This window comes from Plectropomus leopardus, chromosome 2, assembly GCF_008729295.1.
Source record: "Plectropomus leopardus isolate mb chromosome 2, YSFRI_Pleo_2.0, whole genome shotgun sequence".
Classification (NCBI taxonomy): domain Eukaryota; kingdom Metazoa; phylum Chordata; class Actinopteri; order Perciformes; family Serranidae; genus Plectropomus; species Plectropomus leopardus.
In genome coordinates this window covers 11,857,070-11,877,560 of record NC_056464.1, presented here as the reverse complement: position 1 = coordinate 11,877,560, position 20,491 = coordinate 11,857,070, and the positions used below count along the sequence as shown (strand labels likewise).

At 38.4% G+C, this 20,491-nt stretch overlaps 1 protein-coding gene across 1 annotated transcript; it reads right to left on the bottom strand.

Annotated features, from left to right (window-relative positions):
- Positions 1-12,784: 12,784 nt before the first annotated feature.
- LOC121961540 (adenosine receptor A1-like) lies at positions 12,785-19,463 on the bottom strand. Its single transcript, XM_042511570.1, has 3 exons — positions 18,707-19,463; positions 14,292-14,586; positions 12,785-14,146 (listed from the first exon to the last, which is right to left on the bottom strand). Exons 1-3 carry the CDS (start codon positions 19,045-19,047, stop codon positions 13,763-13,765), a joined length of 1,020 nt encoding a protein of 339 aa, XP_042367504.1. The 5' UTR covers positions 19,048-19,463; the 3' UTR covers positions 12,785-13,762.
- Between the last annotated feature and the right edge of the window lie 1,028 nt (positions 19,464-20,491).

The following is a 20,491-nucleotide window of genomic DNA, read 5'->3' as shown; positions in this document are numbered from 1 at the left end:
CCCTGGAGCTACAGATATTTTTCCTTGAGAATCCCCGAGTGACCTTTGGAAAATGCATGACCTTCCAACATGAATAAGTTGTTGGATGTTAAGAATTTATGAACTGATGCTTGAAAGTTAAAGATGAAATCTTTCAGTTGACAAAAAAGAGCCTTTGTTTTTCACTCTTGTCATGCATGATGGTTAGTTACAGTTTATCTTTTGGCCACATTTTAAATGAAACAAAGAATAAAGTGACTTTGATGAAATATCACTATTTCAAGCTCAGATTAGTTTTTTGCTTTTTGGTTTGTTTGGGGTTTGCTTTTGTTTTATTTATTTATTTATTCAAATTTTTGGACAAAAGTGTTCATCGCAAATAATGTGTCCAAAGACTGTCGGAAATTTTGAAAATCCAACAGTACTTTTTTTTTCACAGTTTCTGGCTATGAATAATGATGCAAGTTTGGTGATTTTTAAAGAAAAACGTGCCCTCCAAGTTAGGAGGGCACGTTTTCTCTAAAATTTGGCGACAAATCAGATAGCCAGTACAGCTATTTACAGTTGTATACCTCTCCCCTTAGCCAAAAAAAAAAAAAAAAAATCCCTCCCTGGTGCTTAGGCTACAAACTATTTGTTATGCCTTCCCTGTTTTGCACCACCTCCTCATAAATAACAGTCCCTAAGTGCACTTGAGGTAATCAGTTGTTGATTTCAATGTAGAGTTATAGCCATCATTTCAACATAAACAGGCCAAATGTTATTGTTTGCTCCTAATGTTTTTAACATAAACATGCTGTCCTAATCCCAAGACCATTGGCAGAAGCTGAAACCATGTTTGCACTGCGCTGTTTTGGACAAACATATTCCAATTCCAATCAAACCGGAAGTTCAAGAGCACCCTGCCCTTCTCGGTTTGCGGCTGCGCACTGTGTGTCCGATATTTACGAGCAGCAATGGCTCCAGACGCAACCCGTGTCGAGTGGCAGACCAGCGAAATAATTAAATGTCTGCTTGATGACGATGATGCTCACCAGTATCGTGTATTAGATTGTGAACTGGAGGTTGACAGTGCAGGCAGCGGTGAGTGTGTGTTTTTCTGTCCGTGAATAACATAATGTGCCGGCGTGTGTGGCAGAGAGGGAACCGTCTGTACTGACCTGACGAGTCGGTGCGCGTTAACTGTGAGCGCACAGTATCGATAAGGGTACTTTCGTTCTTAGATAGGCTACTAAACAAGAAGTCAAGGAGGTGAAAGGCAATATATGTTTTAATATATTTACGTTTTTACGTGTTAACGCATTATTTTTAAGACAATGTAGCATAAACACACGCAGTGTCCTTTTCCTTTGTTTATAAACACTCAAGCTATTTTTACATTATACAGTCATTCACGTCACAGTTAACCTCCTTCGGTTATGACATTAATAAAGAAACTTATGGGCACTGAATACAGATGTTTATTTACAGATGCCACGGGCTGCTGAAGCTTGTTTTTATTTTTTTTCAGATGAGTCTTTTGATCCAGTTGTGATCGCTGATAAACTGAGGAGTGTGGCTGATGCCCTGAATGAGGACATGAATTTTAGAGCTGCCCTGGGTGACCTGAAGAAAGCAGCAGTAGCACAAGAGGTACACACACTGAAAATGTGGAGTGGAACACAAGATCAAATAGCACAGGATTAATTTTCTGATAGGTGAAAATAAAGACTTGTTTTGCAGAGTCATAGTACAACCACATAATAAAAATTGCGTTGGTGTGACATCATGTAGGTGGGCGGGGCAAGCACCAAGAGGGAAGTTGACCCTTCAATCAATGAGTTGAGGAAAATAACATAATCCTGAACTATTTTTCATCAGGAGGGTGTACGTTTGTCATAGCCAAATATGAGGTGCACTGATACTTTGATCTGGAACAATATATGAGGGTATTTACTGATATCCTCTAACATTGCTCACAGGCCCCTGAAAAAACACTATAGGAAACTTTGTGACACCAACAAATATAACATAAGAATCTCTATAATAGGCTAACATATTGTATTGAAAAACTGTCCTACACCCTTAATGTACTCTACTTTATATTTATTCTAATTTCTATTCTAAGTTTATATTATTTAAGTTATTTTAACTTTTTCTGTTTTTCTGTACTTATCTTTCATAAAACAACACTTGGAATTTCCCCTGTGGAGATCAATAAGGCACTTACAGCTAGCGGAAGCACTGTTTGTTTTCCACCTGTTGTAACAAACAGTCAGCTTTTGCCAGCTATAGTGCACTTTTTGTAGAGTAACTATTAAACTACAGTTGACCTTTTAGTATTTAGTTGTGTAAATGCACCCAAAATGGGTTCAAATGTAGCTACAGTAGTAATTGTGGGAATACTAGGTGAGGTGTCAAAGCATAAGTACACCAGAAGTAAAAAGAAAATGTTTTCTTTGCAATGGAGATATCAGTATAGATTTTGGTTTTATTTGCCTATATTCTGAAATGCCAGCAGTTTTCACATGGTCAAATCTGTGTCAAACTATTCACTCATTACTGTGTCATGTGATGTACTGATCACCAGTAGCACAAAACTCCATTAATTTAAAATTTTCATGTAAATTTGGAATATGGTATATTTAAAAAAAAATGTAAACCAGTACACAAAACTTGAGAAATAGATCTAAAATTAAGTGTATTTTTCTGTTTCTTAGCTTTGAAAAAGGGTTGACTGGAGAATTAAAGGTATGGTCAGGACCCACCTTTTTTTGTCTACAAGGATGTCTTTAAGTTGAATTCCCTCAATAATATTGCCCCTGTCTCATCTTTTCTCTCCAGGCCTTAGATGCAGCATTTAGTCATGGTGTGGAGGTCATGTGCCAGAATTGGGTCTCTCAGCAGGCGGACGTTGCTGCAGAGATGCAGCTGATCAGGGCCTCGGTGGCCTTTGGGTTGTATGTCAAGAAATCATGTCCAGAGCTGAAAGCTAAAGTCCAGAATGCCATGACTGCATTCCTCATCAGGCGTGTTGGACCATGGGTGACTCAGCAAGGTGGATGGGTAAGAAAATTTTACATATCTATATTATTTTGTTCTTTGCGATCACTTGCCCAGGCCAGAACAATTGGAAAACTATTATATAAAGGTCAAGGAGACATAAGCTGTTTCTTATGTTAGATGTTATTTGTTGCGAGGGTCACTGCACCAGCCCTTTGCACCTGATTAGTGTTCATATTTATGAAATGTCTTCATATGCACCAACTGTGACTGCTGCACAAACGATGCCAGGAAGTTACCTTTCACTGAAGATTTAATTCAGATCTCTGGTTCTTAAAGATCTTTTTTTTTTTTTTTTTTATGGAGGTCTTTATTGGAGGTGTTTTTTCAGTCACTACAGCACTTCTAAGTTAAGTTTTCCTTGCATTACTCTCATTTTACAAGAAATGATCCTTTAGTCAAAGTACCTCCTCTTTCATTTTTACATGCCACACCTGACTGGATGACTGAAGCAATACTGTGACCATGTGCCCTCGTGCTTACCCAGCAGACATTTTACAACTTCCTTGATGTCAGTTTAATTCTTGTGAAATGAATTCACACCGAACTTGTTTGACCTGCCAAGGATAGGGAGATTGGACTTCTGCCTTAACTTTACAGGAAATGGCAGATAAGCTTATTTTATTTTAATACTGAGTCAACCCTGTAAATAAAATGATTGTCACCATGACCACCAGTCTAGGGTTGTAAATTCCTGTCTTACACTATTATAAAACCACCGTGCACTGCGTGTTGGTGCTTGATAAGCCTCACTTATGGTTCTGTCATTTAAAATAAATTCCTGGATCAAACTCTTTGGTATCACCAGTATGCGAAACAACATGCCCTCAGAAGTTGTGCAATGTAACAAAGTACAAAGTATTTTCATTTGATGCTACCATACTTGTACTAAACTACATCTCAAAGGGAAATATTTTCCTTTTTACACCTCTTAATTTGACAGTTAATTTTTTATTTATAAAAACATATGATAAGCTTAGAACGATCCAGCACTACTTTTGGTACTACTTTTTTACCGAGAGTATACAGTGTATTCAATACTATCACCACTTTGAAGAAGTACAGCATCAAAATGCTCTTACATGTATTCATCAGTGATGAAAAAAACAGAATACAATATTCTGTAGTAGTATAATGCTGTGAAAAGAAAGTCTACATATTGAGTACTTTTGATACTTAAAGTATTCTGCTCAAAGTATTTCTGCACCTTTACTTACGTAACATTTTAAATTCAAGACTTTTACTTGTAATGGAGTATTTTTGGACTTATATATTATATACTTTTAGTTTAGTGAAGGATTAGAGTATTTTTCCACCACTTGCACCCAGCAATGAGATCTTATTTCTTTCTTTATTCTGTTTATTCTGCTTTAATACTCTGTTTTATATGTGTGTGTGTCACTGACACTTAACTTTATTGTACTAATGACAATAAAGGCATTGAGATAAAAAATATATATATATATATATATATAATATCACATTACAAAACTTTAGCGTTTTGAGTGCTCAGCACAATTTAATTTTTTTTATCCACAAATTTAGGAACCATTCAGTTAGAACAAGATTTGTACCTCAGCCACATCCATACATTTGAACCCTTGCGTTGTAGTTCTGTTTTAAATAGCATGTCCAGTTTCGTTCTGAGTGACTTGCAGGTTCTGGACAGTCTGTGACTTTGTATTTCTGTGGTTTGTTTCAGGACAAAGTGACAGATGTTTGAGACTCAATCCTGCAGGACCAGCCTCTCTGTAATGATGCACACACAGCTGAACAACAATATTTTGCCTTGTTGAGTCACTTTATCTGTCTGTAATTTGTCTATTTAGGGTTTTGTTTTCATTCAGACAGACATCTGATCACACACTAAACCTCAGTTTCTGTTTTAGACAATCTGGCACAAGCCCCATGATCTTGTGATACAAGTGCACTTCTCAGGTTAACGCAATCATGTGTGTTGAGACAGATAATAGCAGTTGGTCAAATGGAATGCAGCTGCTGTTGAAATAGTTTCACTTCCGGTCAGCCAAGTAGGTTATTATAAAGCAAATATACAACAATTAAGTCATTGATGTACTATTTATTCTTCAAAAGACACTTGATTTCACAAAATACCGATGGATTATCCTTGGTATAAGAAATCAGAAGAGTTTTCTGGGTGATCAGTGGTCTAGGCTTCTATTTAGTGTTTTTATTTGTGGGCTCAGGGCTTCTGAATGTTTCACTAAATTAAATTAATTTAATATTAACTTTAATTCTTTAATCTAGCTCTTTATGCTTGCTTAAATTACAGTGGAACTGTTAAACAGACAATTTGGCGTTCTTTTTCATATGTTTCTCTGCACTTGATCTTTGTATGCCATTTTGTGAGCTCACTCAAGCTGTGATTTCAAGTACTTGAATGTGTTTTTCAGTCAGTTATTTTTCTAAGAAAAATACGGGTACTCTTCTTTTGTAACAGTCTGCTGAATGTCTTAATCACATGGAGTCATATTTGGCCTGTATTTCTTCAATATTTTAGAAAATGCATGCAATGTTTATAGTATGTGAAACATTTGAAATGAAATATTGAAACCTGAATGCACACATCTACCAGCCACGTTTGTTTACAGTTCAATGGGACATATTTGCTACAAACTAAAGACTTGATGGACAGTGCCAGAACAAACATGCAGGATTGAAGCAACACAAAGGCCAGTAAATCATTTAACTTCATGTTTTTTTTTTAAGGAACTTGCTTTTTTTATTTGCAGCCACCTTTTTATAATCTTTTAAATGATTTCAATAAAAATCGTGGATCTTTGAAAGTAATGTGTCATTAAATTGTGTATTAGTAATTAGTAATTCTGGATATAACATTTAGATATTTTTTATGATTTCGTTCTCATTTTAAAATATTTATGCATATTATAAACAGAGTGCTAAAAAAAAAAAATCAAACTTTCTATGCAAACATGCTAACAATACATAGGCAGGGTTATTTTTATTTTAAGTAGTAATGGTAGTTCTGTTAGGAACCATTTGTTATTTATGAGAGGAGAAGGGGTGGTGCAAGACAGGGGATGTTTTTTTTGTTTTTTGTTTTTTTAAACTGTGAAGGGACTTAGATTTTTATTTTGCCCTATAGGAGGGACATATGCTTGTGTTTTGTATTTATTTTAAATATCTTCTTAGACCCAGCATGTTTTCAAAGGCAGGTTTTCTTAAAAAAAAAAAAAAAGCTACAATTACAGCATTTACCATAGCCACAAACTGTTACAAGCACAAATGATCATAGTATTTTAAAAATTCTTACGTTTGAGGAGGAGGAGGATCAGAGGGAGAGGTGTACTATCATGGGCATCGGCCAAAATGCATCAGCCACAAGAACTTAATTTTCCACACAAAGGGGGGATCCCCCAGGAGGAGCTGGAAAGCGTTGCTGTGGAGAGGGACATCTGCAATGCTTGCTCAGCCTGCTGCCCCTGCGAACCGGCCCCAGATAATCGGATGGCAATGGATGGAAGGAAGGTTTACTTCCAAAACTCAAGAATTGCAATTAAACATAAAGGGGGGAGCAAAGACTCATGCATTGTGTCTGTGAAAGAAAACAAATACAAAAATAAGAACTTTAGTCAAATAAAACAAATGCCTTTCTTAATAAGGATTAATCTTCTTGATGAAATAAAGAACAGGATAAACTGAGGTGAAAAGAGAAAGAAGCTCTCCTAACTAACACTGCTGCTCCATGTGATGATCAACAGGGGAAAGGGTGTGCAGGGTTTACTTAGGGAGTTAACAGGTGAACTCAATCAGGTTGATGAGCAAAGAGTTCTAGAAACCAATCAGTGCTGAGGAGAGAGGAGGGAAGGAAGTGAGGTAAAGGAAGTAAGGTAAGTGAAGGAAAGAAGTGTCAAAATAAAGGAAAAAACAGGAATCTTTACCAGACGAACAGCCCTTGAACACACCATGAACAACAAATGTGTCTATGAGGAAACATAACCAAATCTAAACTTAAAATAGTGACATTTCATCAAAATGACTTTATTCTACATTCCTAAATTACATTTTTGCCGAACCATAAACACTTTTTTCTAAACACCAGTTCCAACATCTGCAGTTACTGCTGCTTCCATTGTCCTGTATGGTTTACTTGGGAAAGCAGACGGTTATCTAAAATTATCTAGATTATCTAATTATCTAATTATCTAAATCTAAAATTATTTAGATGACAGGTTAAATGACATGGGGACAAAGTACTCCCTTAGACAGACAAAGCATGTTTTCATCAATACATTACACAAATAAGATTGAAAGAATAAGACTTTAAATTATTTTCTTCTACATCTAGTGGTAAACTATGGAGGACAAAATCTGCCATTATAAAAAAGAAATAATTAATGAATGGTTCAATAAATTAAAGATTAAAAAAATAAATTTGGAAATAAAAGTTTGAATTATCTAATAAATATGCAAGTTTATTTCAAAAGTAAATATGCACATGAATAGAAAAATGAATGACTAAAAGGTATTTATTTATTTGAGAAATTATTTCTTTATATATTTTTTTTGTATTTCATTATTTATCAATTCATTCTAATCTCTTTTCATTTATTTCTCATTTTATTCATTTCTGTATTTGTTTATATAGTTACCTATTCATTCATGTCTTCTTTTTATGTTTTTTCTGTATTTCAGCCATAATATGTTCATGAAAGAGCTTGTTGTCATGTGTCACTTAACAGCCATTGGTTTATCGCCGTGAGTTCACAGATCGACTGTTCTTGTCTTGCTCCCCATTACGGGCTATTGCGCAGCCTTTCTTGTCTTACCGGAAAATGAACAAATAAATTAACATTAAATGAATTATTTGTCAAACAAATGAACTTATTTGATAAATGTCTCTGTTTCTTTGTATTTCATTAATTTTCAAAATAAACCCGAATATTTATTAGATTATTGAGACTTTTTTCCTTCTTTTATTTGTCCTTCTTTATTATTTCAATTATTATTTTAACTACTTATTTATCTATTTTTATAATGGCAGATGTGGTCCTCCATAGTACACAGACCTCCTGAACTATATTGCATGTTAATCTCTATGTCTTTTTCCAACATGTAACCAGTAGTAAAGAGGTGCCTCATAATGTCGTTTCACTACTGCACAGTAACCAGCAGGGTGCAGCAAGGACTACTTTCAGTCAGCAATTGCCCTGCGAAAGATGCCACCCATATTTTAAAACCAGCTATTGGAACATCTGGTATGTGGGGAATGTGATTCTGAAGGGACCAAAGGAGGAAGCAAACAAACTTGGATTAAATTTCACATAGCGTTTGCAAGTTTCTCTTCCTTTTGCAGAATGTGTGCTTGGAGGAATGGATGTGGTTTTGTGGGTTGTTTTTTTTCCTTTCAGTTTTTCTCTGTGGTGATCACAGAGCCTGCAGCTCTATGGATGCAGTTCACACTGGGGTATAAAGTCATCTGACTGTAGGTTTGCACCTCTGTGAGGAAGGTGGAATGTCAAGGGTGCTCGTAAATATGTGAGAAATTCCTGCTGACAGTCTTGACACAACACACACCTAACCCCTTCACAGAACAGTTAATTGAAAGTATATCAGTTTGCTTGTCATGTATTTATTTGATTTGAAGTAATGAACACCAATTGTATGTTTGGTCTGTGGCAGATATTCAAGACTACTCCTAAAGTTGAGCTGTTTGCACAGTCACACCTTCCTGTGTGCTGCTGTTTGGCAGTCTGCACCAACTCCACGCTAACTCTGTGAGACATGTCGGGGGGATTCTGAGCCAGGCAATGCATTCTCTCTATTTATAGGGTGGACAGACAAACACTGCTTTCATGTCTGTGTTTCCATTTAGAAGTACCACAACACAGTGGCTTAATTTAGAATAAACACACCTCATTTACACATTGCAAAAACTATACAAGCACTAGCATCACTTTGCCTCTATTGTTTCCAAATGAATGAGATTATTTCATCTTTTTCACAGACATTAACACTCTGTTTAAACCTGGCATCAACATCGTTTCAGGTCATCTGATCACAACTGGATAGTGCTAAATACAGATGTAAACAGCCACTAAGAGGCATTTCCAAACCGATCACTCAAACCAGGTAACTTGGGACGCATTTGACCACATATCTTTTGTGGTAGGCTATTAACACTACCACTGTCCTGATGTGTCTGCAACAGGGACTACATCATCAGTGCAGGACGTGGTGGTTGTTTTGGTGCTGGTCTGTAACTTACTCAAGTTTATGAAGTCGGATGAAGTGTTGCCTGACCATCCATTGTGTTGTCCTGTGGAAGAGGATGTGTTGGATTCTGCTGACAGCCAGACCTTTAGCTGTACTGATACAACTAATAATGTGAATAGCGAGCAAAAGCGTGGACCTATGACTGCACAGGGCAGTGACGAAATCTGAACACAACTTGTCAGCTAGAGATACAGGTACAGGTATGAACGGCGATGTGTCTTGGCTGTCTGCTTTCGTTCATATTACCAAAAAGCATGCTAATACCAGGTGTTAAAACAGGCTCTTTGACTCACCAAAGCAGGAAAATCACAGGTGGAACCAATAACATTAACAATGGCTGTGTTGCAGCAAGTAATGCAATGCTCTGCAGCAATTAATGTTATTTGAGACACCTGTCATGACAAGTCATCACATCTGCTGTGAAAAAAGTCTGTTCAATTTACATTTTCACCCTTGACACAAGTTTTATAAAAACAGTGTCAATTTATAAAAAGCAAATGACCTATTACTTCCATCAGCCACAACAATAAAACCAAAAGATGAGGTGGATAAGATGGATCATCTTGTTGCAATGCAACGTTGAGACCTTGGTTCCTACTATTCATGTGGACATGCACCACCCACCCAAACACCATCACACTCCGAGTACACCCCATGGCAACAGCACTAGGCAATGGCAGCGCCGCCCCCAGCAGACAATGTGCCACGCTGCACTGCAGAAACCACAGAGGAATGGTCCGAGGAACGTGAGGCACTACCATCAGGGAGTGCCTCACGTTCCATGAAGGGGTGTACGTGGTCTGCAATGGTGTTTGGTGGGTGGAGCATATCAAGTGGCATCCACATCAGTGCTAGACCCAAGGTTTTCCAGCAGAACATTGCACTGTAACAACATGGTCAGTGGTTTTAATGTTGTGGCTGATTGGTATAAAGACTGTGAAGCCCTCTAACACAAACACAAACAAATGTGCATTAGACTGAAAGAGTGAGTGAAAAGAGGAGAAGATACATATTCTGGTGTTTGAAAACCAAGTAATGATGTGTTGTTACAACCCCCAAAGAGCTTCTCTTGACAACACCCATCATCAAATTCTTAGTCAGTGTCCATGATAAATGCAGTTATTTTCTTCTTCAAGTGTTTGATGTCAGTGTATTTTCCAACCACCACAGTAGATAACATGGACAAAATGTTCACATTTAGCCGAGATTAAGCGTCCACTTTCAGTGTTTTGACTCCATCTATTGACCTATTTATTTATGTCTTTCATAAATAGAGATAGACAAAACAGCTCACCATGTCAGTACATGCTGCTCTAAACCTCCAGCAATTGATGCTGGTATACAGTGTCTACATTTCCAATATCTAAACTAGTGTTTTTCTTTTGATATTGTTAATGTACATCTCAGCATATTGCACAAATCATGTTTTATACACGGGGTCAATCATAGCAAAGTAATCAAAACTTAAAGCCACTATGTGTAGAATTAAAAGTTTCTGACCATGGCGCTCCCCAGTGGTAGTATCAAAAACGATACTGTCATATTCCCATCCCCAGTTATAATAATAATAAACGGGCCTGAAGAATTATACACTTTGTGCAATTCTTTCTTCTAGATTGCCTCATTTTTCTGCAAAAAGGAATCATTTGAAATATGTTATAATATTGTATATCTATATTATTGTATTCTAAACATAGTGGCTTTAAAAATATTTCACAGGAGCATTAAGTGGGAAATAAAATCACCTTGAAACATTATTACAAGAGCAGCATTGGAAATACAATATTGAAGTACACTTGCCTGATGAAGACATACAGTACTTTATATGTTTGTGGGTGTCCTGTGTACGATGTAACACACAGTGCCACAGTAGGTAAGGATAGACATCAGCATGGTCATATTAACAGGCCTGTTTATTTGATGGGACATCGTCAGGGTGGCCTTGATGTTGACCTCCGCAGACTTGTCTTGATGAGTTCCTTAGCTACACTCTCTCGCCTTAAGGTTCCCTCGTAAACAGAATAATCCTTCCACTCTGTCCCACCTCTCCCCTGGACTCCTACGCCCTCATAACCTCCTCACTTATTCACACATGAGCAGCTCTCTCTGCCAAGTGACAGGAGATCGATGTGTGTGCACAAAAAATGGCCCCCCACCACTCTCGATACAGAGAAGGAGAGAAAGTGAGATGCTATTTCTGTGGATTTTTATGCTTCTACGCACGTACAGTGATATGATCTTGAAACAATATGGCATGTTGGGATGTCAGATGTCTGTGTGTGTGTGAGTGTGTGTGTGTGTGCGCACGCGTGTGCATAACAAGGGGCAGGTGTGTTTTTCTCAGATGCTGTGACCTTACAGATGTTCTTTATGTTGTGTTGTGTTACTGTATTGATTGTTTGGTGCATGTGATGCCAGACAAATTTACGTGTAATTCTTCAATAAAATTTTATCTTATCTCATCTCATCATTATGAATGTAAATCAGGGCACACCATATGCTGGTCTACATTTTTTGCTTTACTTTCCTGTCTCTGTTTGCAAGTCATTAAAAACAATCTAATAAGATGCTTGAAGGGTGCATTTTCCCATCTGCCTGCACAATCAACAGCTGTAAGAGAACGAGTCAGAGATAAACAACTGTTGGCTCAGTGAGGCCAATATTAAACAGCATCTCCCATTAACATTCATACATATACTAGTCGCATACAGTACATATTGTAGGCATTAGCAACCCCATTTCAGATTGTAACTTTCATGTCTAATCTCACTTGTTTTTAAGGATAACACTGGTCAGTTCAAGTCAGCCCCATAACAGATATAACAGAGGATGCGACAGCCCGGTCTCACTCCCACCTTGTCAAATCCTGACACTTGGTCAGTGGTCTTTCATGTCAGATACCAACGCATACCAACAGCGGTATACAACACACTGAGCAGCTGCATTTTTTTAAGCTCCAGGCAAGTGATGTAGTATAAAGAGCGCGAAAGAGAAAGAGACTATGTGAATGTTAAACCAGAGGTAAGTCGAGGATAGTGTGATAGTATATGTAGCATGCTCCACTAATGGCGCATGTAAGGTGGCATTATAGTACATTAGTAACAAACATACTTATTTTAAGCCAAACCATGATGTTTTTTCTGGACCTAACGACGTACATTTGTTGCCTAAGCCCAAAGGAGTGGAAACTGTGCACTTCCTATGAAAGCAGATGTTTAGGGTGTCATACCTAGAGTGTCATAGTTTGACCAAGCGTCAGTATTTGACAATTTGGGAGTAAGAGGCTGTTGGATGTAATAATGCTTCATTGGCTACTTTGTCACAAAGAATCTGGGAAAAATGTGAAAAGGTAGCTAAAAAACCTGCCAGTAGTGAAAAGGTCTCAGTGATTACTGTACAGGAGAGAGGTACATAATCCAGATAAAATGAAGCTTATTGGACGGAGGAGCCCCGACATACCTTGAATTCACAGTCCTGTAGCTAAAATTATGTATGTACTCATAGGTGGCTTCACAGTTTTTTACCATTGTCTATGCCCACAAATATTCAAAAAGGGGCATCAAGTATTTTTTTCTTTTAGCATGGATGCTGTTTTCAGCTGCAACTATTAGCTATTATTAGTCATTCTGTCAGTCCAATGGTCTCAAAAACACCATTGTCACATGTGCTGCATTGCAACACACGTCTGTAAGGGCTATGATTCAGATGAGCTACTGCGCAACAGACACCGGCACAGTCAAACTAGATGTTGATCGCACCAAAGATCCTGGATTGAAATTCCAAGTGAGTCAATTTGACTGTTTTTCATTCCCACAGCCAGCATACAGTACATCCTGTGTCCTGGTCCATGTCAAAGCACCAAGCTGGTTGCGAAAACTTCCTGCTTGCCCACCACTTGTTTACCAGATTCACACTTCAGCACAGTGCTTCAGTTCCTCTTCATTACATTTTCTGTCCTTAAGGCCACAAACCTAAGCATGTAAATGTAGCAAATATTACAATGCTCAACTGTTTGAAATCATTCACATAAAAAAGGCCATGAGTTTTGAGAATGAAAATTCAGGTCAAAAATACAATACAGCATACACTACTCTTGTACCACATGTGCTACAGATATACACCTTCTGATTCAAGCTCAACAGGTGTTGAACCTGATGAGAGGCCTCTTATCTCATATGACATCGTCTTCATTTTGTTAGCCAGCAGGGAAATTAACGAGGAGTCTTACTTAAATCAAAGTCTGATTTATGATATTTATCCCATCTCCATGCTGATTTGTCATCCTGACCTCTTGAAGTGTGTTGGATGGAGCAAATCAGTCAGTCCAAAATGGAGTTCCCTCACCTCTTTCATGCCTCTGACATCCTGCAACGCCATTAAGACCATTCTGACCGGTAATCCCTTAAACACAAAGCTTTCCCATTCTGTGAACCAGTGGAGTGAAACTCAACAGTTACACAGCAATCCAATTAGTTGCCAAAGGTCACACATCATCATCGTCATCATCATTCTGCCTCAGCCTCCTCTCATGACTTTGTCCTCTCTGGCTCCCTCTTTGAGGAAGCCGGCCAACCGGATCCTGACAAAGCATGTACTGTTTCCAGATTTTCCAAAACGCTGTGCGGAACTTCTTGATGCGGAAAGCGTACACGATGGGGTTGACAGCTGAATTGCCATGGGTGAGGATGATGGCGATGTAAATGAGGAACATGGGCTTTTCACAGGTGGGGCAAAAGAGGGTGATGCAGTTGAGAATGTGAAGAGGGAGCCAGCTGACCGCAAAGAGGAAAAGAACGAGGGCAAGCGACTTGGCTAGCTTGAGCTCCTTGCCAAAGTAACGGCTGGGGTCTGTGTGGCTAGCTGTCACCTATAGAGAGATGAAGGAGAAGATCATTAGGGTACAGATTTCGCTTTAGTCAAATCAGTTCACATTAAGTCTGTTGTATTAACAAAATAATTAGCTTTTATACATAGTATATCAAACAAAGTGACCAAGAAGAAGAAGAGCTCACCTTCTTGTTGAGCTGCTTGTGGATCATGTAGAAAATCTCGACATAGATAGCCAGCATGAGGAGCAGAGGCGGCAGCACCCAGCCAAAGAAGTTGAAGTAGACCATGTAGTCCATACTGATGACTCTCTCAAATTCACAGGTCACCAAGAGGTCATCAGTGATCAGGGAGCCGTTGTCACGGAGAAACTGCAGGTTATTCCAACCCAGCATGGGCGTGAGGCCCACTATGATGGACACCAGCCAACACAATAACACAGCCGTGCCAGCTCGCCGAGGAGTCACCACCCTTTTGTAGCTATAGCAACAAGGGAGAAGATCTTATTTTTAACACAGTCCAATAAAACATGTAAATCATTGCAAATCAAAACATTTACAACAGATAACTCTCTTTGTGATGCTACTGATGTTGGCAATTCTATTTTGGGGTGTTGTTTCGGCTCTTGTTGTTGAACAATTTTCACTGTTGCCCCAAGTGACAATTACAGGATAATGGTAAATGTTATAGTGCAACAGTAGCAGAGGTGGAGGGGAGTCATGAAGTAAACAAACAGGCTTGGGTATGTTTGTTACGGAGTAATATGTAGCTAATTTTTGCTAACATTAACTAGTATTTTATAATGAAATCTACTGATCATACCAGACCATGTAAGGCTGCAGAAGCAAAACCCTTGAGTATGTTGAATTGAGCAGTGGTGTGTTTTACTGCCTTTGAATCCAATGTTTTATTTATAAAAGAATATAAATGTATTATTTATTCTTTAAAAAGTCACATAGTCTTGCTTTAAATGAACAAGATGTTAGATTTAGGGGGATTTAGTGGCATCTAGTGGTAAGAGTTGCAGATTGCAATGAGCTGAGATTTCTCTAGGTTAGAATTCCCACAGTTTTCAGGAGGTTTTTACCAGGATCAGAATTATTGACAGAGGTCTCTTCCGCTTGAAACAAATGGACAAAGTGATTAAAAGTGGTCAAAACATTGGAAAAGTTATTTTACGTTAAAAGTCAATGTTTCTCACGCTGTTCAAGGCTAGCACCTGCCTATGTGTGCTCACCTTTTGTCTCTGATAACTTCAGATCTAGACTTTCAGGAGGTTTTTACTGGGAGCTGAATTGGTCTCTTTCCCAAAACAAATGGACTCAGTAATTCAAACTGGCAAAACCCCAGAATTTTTCATGGTAAAATATCAATGTTTTCATGATGCTCTTGTGTGGATACTAACAACTGTGGCTACATAAAACGTCAGTGTTTGGTTTGACCATTCTGAGCCACTGTAGAAACATTGGGGGTGCAACATTCAGAGCTCCTAAAACAAAGACCAGCTCCCTATGTCGACATAAACAGCTCATTCTAAGGTAACGAAAACACTACAATTCTTGTTTTTAGGTGAATTTTCACTTCAGGAAACATACTTATATTAAATTCCATTTCTGCAAACATATCCCTCTAAATTCTACACACTGCCCCATTAAGGCTTCAGTTTGTGGGCTTCATAGATTTGACTGATATAAATCATAAACCAATCAAGTTATTTAGTATTGTCATTCCCACTTCTTTTTTAATCTCTGGTGATAGCAGATGATGTAGTTTCAGTTCGATCTTCTTTCTCTGGCAACCAATACTGTGTCCACAGAAACAAATCAAACATCAATCAGGTACAATCAAGACCTCTCTGCTCTGCAGATTAATTGGTAGCTATTGGCTGAAATAACTGTCTGCTGTTCTTTGGTATCTTAACAGGATGTCAGTCGTCACCTCTCCCACACAATAGTCAGCAATTGGACAGATCCTTGAATTAGTCATTGTGGAGCGGACATGAGACATTTCTGTGGTCAGCTGAGCTCTTGATTCTTGTAATACAAGCGCTGATTCAATCACACGAAAGAGCTGTTTAAATAATTCTAGGGTCTCATTCCTAGTCTCTCTCGCTCTTGCACTTTTTTTCTTTCTTCTTATCATGCCTGCTCCCTGGCTCACCTCGCTAATGCAGAAACACACCGTGCCAAAACCAGACTGTCATATTTTTTCCCTGATCCACTCTCTGTCACATAAAGCACACACACACATACTCAGGGGTTCAGGCAGGGTGAGGCAGATACAAAACAGGACGTATGAATGTATACTTAAACATGTTTGAAGAGTGTCTGGATTTATGCCCATAAGTGACGACAGTTTTTATCTCAATTTGTATCAGTATAACTCTCCATCCAGCTGCTCCTAATGCTCAGCAGTCTGTCTGCAAATGGATCGGCTGACTGTCTGGCAAAAATTACTTTCTGGACTCGACTGTTCTTGATCCATCTCTACTTTCCTGTGGGATTTCCATCCTCGTCTCCCACCTGCTAAATCCCATCCCCCAGTTAAGCGCACCAGCAATACCTTGGACATTCTCAAATCTCAGACACACCGCTCTTATCATGACAGTGTGCTTACAAACAAACTCTGCTATAAAAAGCAATCAGTGCCTGGTAAACTGTGTCCCTCTAGAGTCAAAGGGATAGTTTCAGGAAGGAGGCGGGGGGAGCTTCATTTCTGGCTCACATTATCACTTAGCACGAGATAGTAAAATATGATTCGCTGGTGTTTGAAATCTGAACATATCCATGTGGGAGTATCTGGCTAAAAGGCAATCCGCAGTGAGATGAAAGTAAATTTCTTAGATTTGTGACTCTATAAAAAGCATTTTCTTTGTGTTGGAGCACCAGACCACTTTTCTGTCAATTCTGAGAAGAAATATTTTACAAACTGATTTCTTTTTTTGTGAACATTACAATACAATATTTTATACATAATATACAATGTTACTGTCCATTACCTTGTACTGTCACTACATCCAGTATGAAAAGGGCTGAGAAACCCTGCAATACACTGATAAATTGCAGTTCAATCCGAAGGCAGAGGGTTTGGTTTTTTTTCAACATTGAGGGACATACACAAATGCAACAGGAGGTTTGGGGGTCCTCCACCAGAAAAATCTGAGCATCAAACACTTATTTTCCTGCATTCTATTGATTTTTTTATGCAGCAATGTGTGCCTTTTCTGCATTGATTTATGATGGAAATGCCACACATTTCTCAAAATAAAACTCTACAACTTTCATGTTTTTATAGCCCTATTGTATAAATGAAATGAAATCCACACCTATGGTTAAACGTATGATATTGAGATCATACTATAATATATTTTTCATTGTTCCTATGTTAATGTCCTCTGAGTGACAGAGTGCCTCTATGTGTGCTTCGGTTGCCAGCTTGAGAAATTACGCAATTCATCACCCAGCCGCCATGAGCCTATTGACCAATCATGCATTCTCTGCCAGGCTCATTGTCCAATTAGCCAACTTTATGTAGAAACTTGAGTTTTCACTAAAAATGATGGATGATGCAAGGGGAGTGCAAAGTGATGATAAAATTTAAGATTTGAAAATCTCTGCTACAATGCAACAGTAAAGTATATTTACCCTCAAGTTAGTTATTAAAAAACCAGATCACAAGGAGCACAGAATGAGGTACAACATTTAATGACCTCCACGTGCTTCTTCTACATGTTTAACACGTGCTGGGAAACAGCTGGCCACAGATGTGAAATTCAACAGCTTTAAAATGGACCAGGACCTTTCTCTGGACCCACAGCCTCCCAATGTAAATCCTAAATATGTAAATATACTAGAATATTGAGGTGGTTTTTTTGCACACCAAGAATATCTATCTATCTATCTATCTGCAGCATCCATATCTGGTACAAATATGTTTGCAGTTGAAATACCTATTAGGACTTTCAAAAATAATCGAACAGCAAGTTATGTTTCAGAAGAAAATATTTTTTAAAATCATTGAAGCTGTGGTCTTCTTTTCTTTTCATTCATTTATTTATTTTGTTTTTAGAGGAGGGCAGATATTATTGCCTATTTTTCCCTCTACCCCCCTTTTCTAATTACATGTGTAGCCATCATTTTATTATTTCTTTGGTTTACGGGTTACATTTTTGGTTGGTAATAATTAATGTCTGAAGTGTGCACTTGAAAAAAAAAATAGGTACAATTAATTAAATAATAAATAGACTAATATATTCCAAAGTCTAAATGTTTTTTGATCTTTAACTAAAATCAACTAATAAAATGTACTATTTTTAAAATGATTTGCTTTTATCACTTACAAACTGTAATTTCCAGTAAAGATATTACAGAGATGTCAAAGCAAATTAATGTAGCCCTCCATTAAGGTTTCTGTAAAGTAATTAAAATGATTGGGCACACCTTTACGCTACATTTTACAGTCATTTCTGTTTGGAGCTGAAATGAAAAACGTGCATAACCGCTCTGGTGGGTGTCCTTGGTCCGCGCAGCCGTCCAGACACAAAGGCTTCTGTAAATGAGACAAGATATTGGAAAGTAGAAGAATTCACCTTTAGGCCTACCTCATGGGTATTTTGACTCGAAGATAGCGGTCGATGGCGATGGCCAGGAGCGCCAGGATTGAACTTTGAGTGAGCACGAGCACCGTGCAGGCGACCAACAAGCAACTATAGAAGTGCGTCTGGAGTCCGATGCTGATGGTGATGGCGAGGGGGATGACAAGAGCACCGACCGCAATGTCAGCCAAGGCCAGGGAGACGATGAAACAAAACGTGGTGTCTCTCAGAGACCGGTTAATACGCACAGCCCAGACCACCATCACGTTGCCGATGACCGACGACACGGCGATCACCACCTCCATCCCGATATAGACGGCTTTAGAGGAAGACAGACCCGAAGTCATGTTCACGGATGCTGGAGGAGTGTGCGCTCAGCGGAGAAAGCAGCCTCAACACGTCGAGGGAGTTCCCTGTTTGAGTTTGTGGGCACAGACTGAGACACCCTGACTTCACATGTTTTATGTCCCCACTGAGAAGGAGGTAGTGTCTGTTCCTCTGTATTATTCTAGGATCCGGTCCAGGACATCGAGCTGCGCGCAAGACGCAGGACTTGGTCTCCATACGGTCCGACGCGGTGATTCAGAGAGTGAAGTGGCCCCTGCAGTCCCGCTTTGCGGAGGGACAGCAGCGTGGACCCGGGACACCGGATGAGTCACAGGTTCCCAAAGCGTGGATTAGTAGTGTTGCTTTCCTCAGTGTGTCCAAAGGTGGCCAAAATAAACAGAATACGTCCCAAATCGTGTCATTTCCTGCTGAAAGTGAGTCATTTTGATAATTGTGTCCCCAGCTACTCCATCAGGGTTAATCTTCTTTATTTAGACATTATTGAGTTGCTTCAATGTTTATTTTCTTGCTATCCCAGTTTAGAAATACTACCCAGGAAGTTCAGATGATTATTTTAAGCACCTTATCTTTTTTTCTGCAAAGTCACATGTGTGACTGACAGCTCGCCCTCTATGGGGGTGGACTCACTGAGGAGGAGAATATCAGTCATGAAACCATATCACAGGTGCATCTTATTGTCAAAACTGACTTACGGAGATAAAATCCACACAAAAATGTTAAAACATGTTTTCATCAGATATGTGATTAAAAGTACTTGTTCAGTCCACAAGGCTCCAAAAAAATGTGATAATGAAGGAAGATTTACCCAAGACTAGGAAACCAATTGCGTTGAAAAAAAAGTAAGTAAATATAACTATTAATCTTAATTTATGTTTACTTTAGATGTAGTTAAAAACTGAGTTATATTTACTTAATTTTGTGGAGTTGTTACAACTTAAAAATGACTGGACTTCAGTAAAGCAAGTTTACTATCTGTATTCTGCTGGTTGCATACTAGTAAGTCATATTCATATTTCTTAAACATGTAAAAAAAAAAAACACAAAAACAAAAACCTCATAGATCTCCTAACTTCATCATTGTCAAGATCCTCTTCGTCATTATTAAGTAAGACTTGGTTTACTGAAGTTGCTAACACTTAAACGGAACAAGGCAATTTTATTCGTCATTTTTAAGTTGTGACAACTTCACAAAATTAAGTAAATACAACTAAATTTTAAAGCAATTGGTTTCCAAGATTATTTTAAATTACATCTTTTTTTCATTTTCAGATTTTACCATGTACTGTATGTCTCTGACGCGTTTCCTCTTTCCGTTTCCTGAAGTGAAGAGTGGGTGAAAAGTATCAGCCTAAAGCTCTGACACTCTGGAGAGGATGCACAGAGAGGAGACTGGATGAAGACAAATGGTCACATGCTTTGTGTTAGAGGGACAATAAAGCAATA

Coding starts and splice junctions, on each gene's coding strand:
- LOC121961540 (XM_042511570.1), bottom strand. CDS start 19,047: ATGACTTCGGGTCTGTCTTCCTCTAAAGCCGTCTATATCGGGATGGAG. Junction 14,587..18,706: donor CGAGTCAAAATACCCATGAG/GTAGGCCTAAAG, acceptor TTGTTGCTATAG/CTACAAAAGGGTGGTGACTC. Junction 14,147..14,291: donor ACAAGCAGCTCAACAAGAAG/GTGAGCTCTTCT, acceptor ATCTCTCTATAG/GTGACAGCTAGCCACACAGA.